The 11,873-nt window shown below is 42.7% G+C and overlaps 1 protein-coding gene across 1 annotated transcript in view; it reads right to left on the bottom strand.

The window, feature by feature from the left end:
• Nucleotides 1-622: 622 nt before the first annotated feature.
• Nucleotides 623-11,873, bottom strand: part of LOC311231144 (zinc finger protein 609-like) — a 246,193-nt gene continuing 234,942 nt past the window's right edge. The window contains exons 9-10 of the mRNA XM_084317648.1: nucleotides 4,918-4,996; nucleotides 623-1,526 (exon numbers count right to left, since the gene is read on the bottom strand). Coding sequence (XP_084173774.1) covers nucleotides 4,923-4,996 — 74 coding nt within the window. The 3' untranslated portion in view covers nucleotides 623-1,526; nucleotides 4,918-4,922. The remainder of the gene's footprint in view (nucleotides 1,527-4,917; nucleotides 4,997-11,873) is intronic.

Raw genomic sequence — 11,873 nt, 5'->3', positions numbered from 1 at the left:
TTTCATCAGTATCTGACTGTAAGATCCCAGAGAGAAGCCATGTTTCATCAGTATCTGACTGTAAGATCCCAGAGAGAAGCCATGTTTCATCAGTATCTGACTGTGAGATCCCAGAGAGGAGCCATGTTTCATCAGTATCTGACTGTGAGATCCCAGAGAGGAGCCATGTTTCATCAGTATCTGACTGTGAGATCCCAGAGAGAAGCCATGTTTCATCAGTATCTGACTGTAAGATCCCAGAGAGAAGCCATGTTTCATCAGTATCTGACTGTAAGATCCCAGAGAGAAGCCATGTTTCATCAGTATCTGACTGTGAGATCCCAGAGAGAAGCCATGTTTCATCAGTATCTGACTGTAAGATCCCAGAGAGAAGCCATGTTTCATCAGTATCTGACTGTAAGATCCCAGAGAGAAGCCATGTTTCATCAGTATCTGACTGTGAGATCCCAGAGAGAAGCCATGTTTCATCAGTATCTGACTGTAAGATCCCAGAGAGAAGCCATGTTTCATCAGTATCTGACTGTGAGATCCCAGAGAGAAGCCATGTTTCATCAGTATTTGACTGTAAGATCCCAGAGAGAAGCCATGTTTCATCAGTATCTGACTGTGAGATCCCAGAGAGAAGCCATGTTTCATCAGTATCTGACTGTAAGATCCCAGAGAGAAGCCATGTTTCATCAGTATCTGACTGTAAGATCCCAGAGAGAAGCCATGTTTCATCAGTATCTGACTGTGAGATCCCAGAGAGGAGCCATGTTTCATCAGTATCTGACTGTAAGATCCCAGAGAAGCCATGTTTCATCAGTATCTGACTGTAAGATCCCAGAGAGAAGCCATGTTTCATCAGTATCTGACTGTGAGATCCCAGAGAGAAGCCATGTTTCATCAGTATCTGACTGTGAGATCCCAGAGAGAAGCCATGTTTCATCAGTATCTGACTGTAAGATCCCAGAGAGTAGCCATGCCTGGCTCCTCCTCCTCACAGCCTGGCTCCTCCTCCTCACAGTGCCTCGCTCCTCCTCCTCACAGCCTCGCGCCTCCTCCTCACAGACTCGCTCCTCCTCCTCACAGTGCCTCGCTCCTCCTCCTCACAGTGCCTGGCTCCTCCTCCTTACAGCCTCGCTCCTCCTCCTCACAGCCTCTCGCTCCTCCTCCTCACAGCCTTGCTCCTCCTCCTCACAGTGCCTGGCTCCTCCTCCTCACAGTGCCTGGCTCCCCCTCCTCACAGTGCCTGGATCCTCCTCCTCACAGTGCCTGGCTCCTCCTCCTCACAGCCTCGCTCCTCCTCCTCACAGCCTCTCGCTCCTCCTCCAGAGTCCCAGCGGCGGGCAGGCCATGCAGTACCAGAGGCCCTCAGTCACCCCCTGGAGGGACCGTCGCAGCAGCCGGGACGTCCAGGCAAACAAATCAAACACACACCAACACCATTGAACTGGTGTCTGAACAGAAAACAGGAGCTTCAGCACTTCCTCATGTGAGCCAGTCACATGTCAGGGGTCAGGTGGATGTCAACCAATCAGGTCTCCCTGTGGAAGGTGGAGAGGGAGGCGTTGGTTAGTAAAACATGTATATGTTGTACATGTGTATATCTATATGTTGTCACCATCACCTTCCTGGCACTAGAAATTAAAGTACAGAGTACAGGTGACATTTCAGTGACGTCCTTACTGTCAGGTGCAAAGTCCATGACTTCCTGAAATGTCACCCGTACTCTGTACTTTCACTTCTAGTGACAGGCGGTTGACATGGATTGGACAACACAACACTCAAGAGGACCACTGTCTGATATCCCAGTAAGTTGACAATAACCAGTGCTATTCCCTGGTTTGGGAATAGCACCGCACAAGACCGTAGCAGACTACAGAGAGTGGCCCGTTCAGCCGAGCGCACAATTGGAGGGGGGCTTCCCACTCTCCAGAACATTTACAACAAGCGGTGCATGGGCAAGGCTAAGAGAATAATCAAAGACTCCAGCCACCCAAACAACTGCCTCTTTGAACTGCTGCGGTCAGGCAAGCGATACCGGAGTCTCATGGCAAGCACAGAGAGACTCAGAAGGAGCTTCTATCCCCAGGCCATCAGGATGCTCAATGAACAATGATTGAACAATGAACAATAACAGGCCATCAACACACCCACAGCACACACACACTCACTTTAAATAAACAACACACTGTAGCACCCACTTTACCACACTTTACACTTACACTTTATATTTATTATATTATTGGTAAGGAAATTGCACATCTCTCATTCCTTATTCCTTATTGCACCTCACCACCACAAGGTGGCACCACAAGCTAAGCTATACCTCACCATTTTTGTACCAGATGTACATACTGTATATAGAGATATACTGAACAATTTTGTAGATTACACTGTTTTTACTTGACTTCTTGAATTTCTATTTTATACTTATTATACTTATTTATACTATCTGTTATCTAGCACACTATCAGGAGCAAAACAGAAAGAAACATTTCATGCAAAGTATTCTGTATTTCTGTATGACAAATAATAAAGAAACTTGAAACTAACTGACAATAACTTCATGGATGACTTCTTCAGGGTTAGGGTGTGTCAGAGACTTCAGGCTTCATGTGTGTCAGAGACAGAAGGGTTGAATATTTTTTTAAACAGTATAATATATAAACTCAAAAGTTCGGAAACGTTCTTTCGGTCGATTATTCCTCCCCTTTAATAATACCAATTGGTATTGTATTTTATATCTTTGGAAAGGCTGATTAGTCACCTTTACAACGAGGTACAGTACAACTTGTAAGGATTGTGCATTCGTGGAATGAGCAACACAGCTAAACGTGTGGGTAGCGGCCCAAAAACATTTGCCAAAATCCCCTGCAATATTCTTCTGTTGGTATTCACTCTCGTTTTGAGCTTCAAGTGCTGGCAGGTGTATGCCAATCACAGGTGTGTGACTGGCACCTGATTGGCACCTAATTGACAGCACTTGTGTGCATGGGTCCTGCAACTGTGTTGAGTTTGTGTGTGCTCCAAGCATAAACATGCCACATTTGTCCCTTCAGGATAAGGCCCGTGCAATAGGGCAACTGGAAGCTGGTGTTCCGGTATGCAGAGTGGCAGCATTATTTGGCGTCAGCCCTGGTACCATTTCCAAACTTAGGACCAAGTTCCGTGAGACTGGTGAAGTCGAAGACAGACTGCGAAGTGGCCGTCCCAGGAAGACGACACCTCAAGAAGACCGGTTCCTCACCCTTGCTTCACTGAGGAACCGTAGGCTTTCTTCCAGAGATTTACAGGCAAGATTTGCACAACGGTACCACAGACTGATCTCTGATCAGAGGGTGAGGAGCAGACTGCACATAGCCGGTCTTCATGCATATAAGGCTGCCAGGAAGCCTGCAATGACTGCCCTTCACTGCCAGACCCGCTTGCGCTGGTGACAGCACCGACAGTGGAACCTAAGAATGTGGGGCAACGTCATGTTCAGTGATGAATCAAGGTTCCGTCTGCGGGAGCTGGATGGCAGGATCAAAGTATGGAGCCGGTGTGGAGAACGCTGTGCAGATTGCTGCACAGATCGCGTGACACCTTTCAACGGGGGCAGTGTCATGGTGTGGGGCAGTGTCATGGTGTGGGGCAGTGTCATGGCCGATATGTGTTGTTTTTTCCTTATTACTGTGGGAGAGTGCAATCATCCAATCCACCAAGCAACTCAAAACAAGAGTGAATACCAACAGAAGAATATTGCAGGGGATTTTGGCCATTTTTCTTGGGCCGCTACCCACACGGTTAGCTGTGTTGCTAAGCCTTTTTTGAGGAGTTTATATATATTTTTTTCTCTCTTTAAAGAGGATGTTATGGGAAATGTTTTTGCCTGGTCTTTGTGATGTTGGCAGTCTAAAATGTTATTTAGATGCTGAGGAACAATGGCATAATGTATGTACTGTTTTAAGATAAACAAGCTGTTGAGAATTGCTCATCCCTCGATGATGTCACAATGGGATGAATTTGCTTTGATTAATCGATTAGCTGTGGATCTTTGGAGCCAGAACACATCACAGCCCAATGCACTGCACAGTTAGAAAATGTTTGTTATTAAAATAATGGATTTAAAGGTTGGTTGAGTTGCTACATCCACCATATGCTGTGTTCGATGTATGGGAGGAAAGCGGTGCTAGAAAATAAATCATTAAAAAGTGATTTAGACTAGTTTCTTTAATAAATCATTAAAAAGTTATTTAGACTAGTTTCTTTAATAAATCATTAAAAAGTGATTTAAACTAGTTTATTTAATAAATCATTAGAATGTGATTTAGAATAGTGTCTTTAATAAATAATTTAAATGTGATTTAGACTAGTTTCTTTACAAAAAAAACACAGGTTCAAGGAAGTAATATACATTGTTGAAAAGATACATAATATGTTCCCTTTAAAATATTTTCAAACATGAAACCAACGTCACCTTGAATGAATGAATTTATTTGTATAGCGCTTCTCCAAACAAAGTTACAACGTGCTTTACAGACATGTTAAAAACAGCAAACGGCAATCATCAGGAAAGGCGGAAAAATCAAATAGAAAATAAAACAAGACAAAAAGAGACAAAAAACTTTCAAACAGGAGGACAATAAATAGCAACATGGGTATTCTTCTCCTCTGGTATAGAGAGGACCATCCTACAGATTCATATAAAGTAAAATAAATATGAATATAGCTCATGTCGGGGCACCCAAGTGGCGACCCATGTAAAGTGTCTTCCCCCCGCTCTGTCTCCCATTCTTCCTCTCTCTCTCTACCGGACTGCCCGGTAGTACAAACAAATAAAAATCTACCAAAAACATAATAATAAAAAAATATATATATAGTTCATGTCTTTCATTCCCACCAGATGGCAGCATAAACTGCAGAACGTGTGTGTGTGTGTGTGTGTCTTACCAGTCTCACCTCCTAGCAGGGGGGTACATGGAGGGGGCAGAGGCCTGCTGACTGGCAACAATAGCTGCGGAGGCGAGCCCTGTGGAGGAGGAGCAGGATCAATCAATAGCCCAGGCTTTTATTTACTTCAATCACTGAACTCAACAGGCCTTTAACCTCTTCCGCCCCTGCGGCACCGGACCGCAAATGACATCACGTCATAAATCAAATCACCAGGGGTCTCAAACTCAATGTGCCTGGGGGCCGCTGGAGGTAGAGTCTGGGTGAGGCTGGGCCGCATCAAGTATTCCACAAAAAAAGGACAACTGATCCAATCTTCTCAATCTTTAGCAATAACATTTCAGAACATGAACAGTTCTTCAGAACATGAACAGTTCTTCAGAACATGGGCTTCTCTTACCTACTTGGCAGCGCTTCCTCTTATGTCTTCCCCCCTTGTGTGTCCTCTAAGGTTTGTCAGGCGCAATACATCTTCAACAAACTACCCCTTTGCCTCATCATAAAACCTCACAAACACCAGCAACTGAGCATTCTCAGTGGCGTCAGTGCACTCATCCACAGCTATGGAAATGCACTGTGCATTTTTTTTTTATTCTATCACAGCCAGTATTTCAGTTATTCTGGTTGCTGTGCTATCTGAGGAGGATTTGCTTTTGTTTGCCTTCAAACATGGTCTCCATCACTTCAGTCATACATTATTTTATTATGTATGCATCAGAGAATGGCTTCTTGTGTTTAGCCAACACCCATGCCACTGAGTGAGGACTTGGTTGCTTTTTCTCGTTGTGACATAGATTTAACAATAATTCTGCTTGCAGCTTGATATGATGATTTCATTCCATTTATTTTTGTGGTTCCACTGAATTTTGAGGAAAGGTTGCATCAAAATAACTGTTTTGTTTTGTAGTGGTGTTTCAAATATGCCACTCTTCACAAGAGCTACAGTTTCTTGGCATAATTAGGCACATTGGTTTGGTGCTGGGAGGATGCACGCATATTTTTCAGTCCATTCACCTTTGAATTGCAGGGATTTTCACTGTCGACTTTTCTTTTACTGGCCATCTTTGAACATGCCACATCTTTCTACTAACTGCCTGCTGGCGAAACTACAGTACCTGCAGATTAGACTACCTGTAGATGTGCTGTCAACTCTCGCTCGGACTCTTTGAAAGAGACAACACGCATTCCGTGAAAACCCGCCCTACTCTGATTCGCAGACTGTGGGTGGGGGGAAAAAACGCTGACGGGACGCTGAATGTGATTGGACCAGAGTAGACAGACAGAGCCAGGAGCAGTGCAGCTGGACAGGCAGAGCACTGCTTGCAGAGGAGATAGCGGAGATATATATTTTCCTTCCACTTGGTATCACTCCGGAATCACGTTTCAACCAAGTCACTAACGTAACGTTGCTGTCATGAGCCTGCGCTATGGTAGCCTACAAGTGATAAAATAAATAAAACATCCAACTTGCGCAACGACGCAGCAAAAAGTTGTGCGCGGGCCACACTAACACTAAACTTTGATGTCAAGTAGGGGGCCGCAAAATATCACCCAGCGGGCCGCAATTGGCCCGCGATTTTGAGACCCCTGCTCTAGACTGTCTGACATTATTATTATTATTATTATTTTTTTTTTTTTTTTTACTCCCGGCCCTTTTTTGAGGGCACTCCATCCACCCCCCATCTTTGGGGGAGAACTTTATTATTTATTATACATTTTAACTATTTACAGTGCTAAATAAAATAAAAAAATTGTAAAAAATAGTAAAATAAAACATTTCATTGTCCTCTCGGAGGGGGGGACTCAGACTAGACATTGACAAACAAATTACAACTAAGGACAATGAAGGACAACAACGAATACACATGACAAGGGAAAGGGGGGGGGGGCAGAGAGGGGAGTAAGTAAAGTAGGGGGTGAGGAGGGGGATTGAGAGAAGGGTGGGTTGTGGAGTGGATGGCCCACAGGTCAATCTCAGATTATCCACAAGCAATTCCCAGATGCTATTAAATTGTGAGACTTTGATGTGATCCTGTTGAGATTGTTTCCTGTGATATGTAATTTGAGAGAAGGCCCAACCATTGCCCAGTATTCACATTTTTTCTTGTCTTCCAGTTTAAGAGGATAGTTTTCTTGGCGACAGCTAGAGAAACTAGCAGGGGTTTGGTGTTCTGGACTAATAAATTGATAGCAGTAGTATCCCCAAGTAGGCAGAGGGAGGGGGAGAGAGGAATGCTGCAGCTCATGACCCGGGATAGTGTATTGATGACGGAATTCCAGAAGTCTTGAACAGGTGCGCAGAGCCAGGTGGCATGGAAATAGTTGTCTGGGGTGTTGAGGGTGCAATGGGAGCATACATCTGTGCTTGCAAATGCCATTTGAAACATCCTGTGCTGTGTGATATGTATTCTGTGTAACACCTCATATTGGATTAATTGAAGGTTAGTGTTGTTAGTCATTGTGAATGTGTTGGTGCAAATTTGTTCCCAGGATACGGCATTGGGAGAGAAAGCCAAGTCCTGTTCCCATTTTGTGAAGGGGAGATGGAATGTAGTGTCTGCGCTTGCCAGTATTTTGTATATTTTTGAGAATATTTTCTTCTGTGATGTTATTTTATTCACTGCTAATATAATTGGAGGTGGTTCAAGATCATTTTGTGTAGTGTTAATTTTAGATTTCAAAATGGATTTCAGCTGTAGAAATTGGAAGTGTTGGTCTGTCCCAATGCCGTATCCTTCAGTCAAATCTTGAGAAGTGATTAGGCTGTTGTCTGTGAAGATGTGGTGAAGATGAGTTATGCCTTTTTGTTTCCAAGCTGGGAAGTATATGGGTGATTTGCCAAGTTGAAAGTCAGGGTTGTGCCAGATTGGGGTGTATTTACAGGGGGTTAGTGTGTTACCAGTGATTTTGTTGGCTTTCCACCAGGTTGTCAGAGTTGTGGAAATGACTGTATTCCTAAAACAACGGTGATGTTTTATGCTTGCGCTAAGGAATGGCAGATCTTGTGGTGAGATTTCCATGCAGACGTCCTTCTCAATGTCTTCCCAAGGGTTGTATTGTTGGGTAGGGTGAATCCATTTGTAGATGTATATTAATTGGTTGGCCAGATAGTAGAAAGTTAGGTGCTTCAAGTCCTCCTTGGTTTTAGTTTTTTTGAAGGGTGGTTAAATTAATTCTTGCTTTTTTATTCTTCCAGTAAAACTTAATAATGATGGAGTCCAGAGAGCTGAACCAGTTGGTGGTAGGCTGGGTTGGGATCATAGTGAATAGATAAGACATTTTTGGGAAGGGGGAGGATGGGCTCTGAGCTGCAGGACTCCTATCACCCCCCGCAATGGCAATATTATTGACTTCGACCAATTTATAGCGTAGTCTGATATTTTAGAGAAGGAGTATATGCGTTTGGTAGTTGCTTGTAGGTTGGTTCCTGTAGGTATAACAACACATCATCTGCATAGAGGCTGATCTTATGGTGAGTATTGTGTGTAATGATTCCTTTGATATCATCATTTTGTCTGATTGCTGCTGCAAGAGGTTCAATAAAAAGGGCAAAAAGAGAGGGGGAGAGTGGACATCCCTGCCTGGTTCCCCTGTGAAGTTGTGTGATGTTAGTCCGTTAGTAGTAACAGTGGCCCTGGGTGACGTGTATAGTGTTTTAATCCAGTGAATAAACGACTCTCCAAAACCAAATTTTTGTAATGTCCGGAATAAAAATGACCAGTTGACTATATAAAGCTTTTTCTGCATCTAGTGAGGTGATTATTACATAGAGGTTTTGTTATTTGGTTATATTCATTAGATGGAATAATCTGCACATGTTATTTGACACAAGGCGTCCTTTAACACATTGGTTGCCAGCCGGATATGACGATTCATCGCTTGGATGCCACCACGTTAATCAATGGGAGGACGAGCACATTTGCGAGCGATTAAACTATATCTTAAATTATGGCTATGTGTCTAATACACCCGTCGCTTATCAATGACTTGCTTGCAGTCAACATGTACGAAACGGATTGTTTTTTCATCAGTACATTTCCGTTTTATACCGCTTTGAATACGAGTATAGTTTCGGAGAGTTCTAGTAATTTCAGAGAAATTCCGCGAAAATAGCCATTTACTGGAATACACAAAACACGTTGTCATTTTCTGGCTGATTTATGAATCGTTTTCAAATAAACGCTAGATTATTGAGAGGATTTGTGTTCTGATGCACGATACAAAAGCGGGCTGAAAAATAATTTATTCGTGCCGTGCTCAGCGCCTAACGCCACACACACACATTGTGAAATCTGTGAAAAACAACTCTGATTAACCCAAAACTGGTAACATAGATTCCTTACCTCAGATCAGATGTTCTTCAAAAAGATGAATCCAATTCCTGATCACAATTCCAAATATTGATCGCGTTTATTGATCCAACGTTATAGTCCAAAACGCATAATCGAAAGCTGCTCCGAGCCTCGGCAGGGAATCTGGTAACAGATTCAGGAGTTTTTCTCTGATGCACTTTTTCACTCAATCTAGGGCTGGGCGATATGGCCAAAAATGATATTGTGATAACGATATGATAATGTTATCATATCACTCGATATCGATAATTATCGATATTGTTATAAGTATAATATTTTTTTTTAATAAATATATATATATATATATTTTTTTAAAACAACATATGTATGTTTATTTTGCAGCAATTCTTTGTCGTTGCCGCCATCTTTAGTGTTACATCCCCTCACACTCCAGTTCTCAGGCTGCAGCTGGTTTAAAAGCGAAAGTAAACCAGCTTCTCTGCTGGCTGTGGCTCCAGGTCTGGCTCTGCTAGTTTCTTTTCTATCTTTTGGCGCTTTTTTGGTGGACAAACCACCGCACATGTGCACCGTGACTGGAGACTAGCTCTGCTAGCACACATAGCCTACTGTGTACAGACGGTTTCAAACTGTATTAAATTAGAAAGCAAACAAAATAAATGGACAAGAGAAAAATAAATCTCAATTTGGTCAGTATAGTCATTTGGACAAGCAAAGCCATTACTTTAAGTTGCATGCAAGAAAGACAAGTCTGTCCACTGTCTCTCGATATTTATTTTTTTCGAAAAAATTTCTTCCCGATATCGATTATTAAAATATATCGCGATAATTATCGTTATCGTTTTATCGCCCAGCCCTAACTCAATCCAATCCAATCCAATGATGTGCATTACCATCCGGGAGACGATAGGGGGCGGTATTTGCCCTTTTCAAGCTCAGAGCCTTTCCCAATGATAACGTCAGGCTGGACGGATGAAAAATGAATGGATATCGCTAATAAAAGAAATAACGATTAAATAACGAGAAATCTCATTATTGGCAACCAACGCATGGCGGCCAATAACGAGAAATCTCGTTGTTGGCAACCAATGTGTTAATAAATCCTGTTTGATCGGGGTGAATTAAGGTGGATATGACTGTTTCCAGTCTGGTGGTTAGCGCTTTAGTTATTATTTTAATATCTGTGTTGATCAGTGAGAGGGGGCGGTAGCTAGGGTTGGGCACCGAAAACCGGTTCTAATTAGGAACCGGTTCCTAACTTCCGGTTCTGGAACCGGAAGTAACATACCTGCATTTCGATTCTTAATTTTTATTTTTATTTTTTTTACTTTGTTAATTAATACCCTAGTTACAGTACAGCAAACAAATTAAACTGTATCAAGTCAACTGAAAATGTGAATAGTATGAAAAAAATGTAAAATAAAAAAAAAAAAAAAAATTCTCCTGCGAAATAAGCTGTGACCTGCACCTCAAAGAATCTGAATCGAGAATCGTTCAGAACAGGAATCGATATGGAGAATCGGAATCGGAACCGGAATCGTTCAAATCCAAACGATGCCCAACCCTAGCGGTAGCTAGAGAGCAGGGACCGAAACTAAAGCCCGCCGCCCGCCAGGGGCGGGCTGTTTTTACCTTTGGCGCATGACACTTAGAGGGCTGACCGCCGTGTGGCGTGTAGACGTGTAGTTCATAACTTCATAACGATACTCTTGTGCGAGTACAGATTATAGCCGCTCGTCTTTTTTTTCTCCGCCGCGAGATCGTTAAAAAACTACAAGTCCCACATCGCACTCAAGTCAACGGTCCAATCACAGTAGAGTGACGTAACTGGTTTCATGAGGAAAAAAAGCAAATGACCAATCGGAAGCTATCATTTGGCTTGTTTACTTCCATCTGCTCTAGTCTATATCGGACCTCCAAGAGCTAACGTTACTGTTTAAACAATGACCCAGTCAACTATTCACTTTTAGTTTAATACATGACGAGGCATTATCTAACGGTATCTAGCTGGCTAGCTACTGATAGCTGCTGATATCAACAAATGCTCCAGCAATAGTCTACTCGAGTGCATAATACCTCCGGTCCCTCGTTAGCTAGCTTAGCTAGCTCACGTTGATCCATCTGTCCCAGTAAACTAAATTGTCTTAACGTTATCTACCGGGCTAGCAGTAGCTACAGATAGCTCCTGATATCAATGTCTTATAACATTGATTGAATGCGTATTCTAGCTGAGGGCATGTTGAATGTGATTTGACAAAAGAACGGTAACGTTATAAATAGGTCCAGCTGCATCGCCGGAGAATCCTTGCATGCTGAATGTAGGGTCTAGCTGAATATAGGGTCTAGCTGCAGGGCCGGAGAATCCTTGCTGGAGCTGGAGGCTACTCAAGTATACACACAGACAGTGGAGCTGTTTGCAGATAGCAAGCATTTTGACTTATTGCGTGGTGGCGATGTCTCGCAGATAATACAACTACAAGTATGATTATATAATATATATTTTATTTAAAAATGTTTTTTTATATAAAATATATATATATTTTTTTTTAATCAAAAAAATTTTGGCAGGTAAGAAATATGCTTGGCGGGTAGACTCTTCCCATCTACCCGCCACTGGCCGGTGAGTCAAAAAGTTTATTTCGCTCC

The sequence above is a fragment of the Notolepis coatsorum genome (assembly GCF_963971535.1).
Source record: "Notolepis coatsorum genome assembly, chromosome: 6".
NCBI lineage: Eukaryota > Metazoa > Chordata > Actinopteri > Aulopiformes > Paralepididae > Notolepis > Notolepis coatsorum.
The sequence above is the reverse complement of the archived record's forward strand: the minus strand, read 5'-3'. Positions and strand labels throughout refer to the sequence as shown.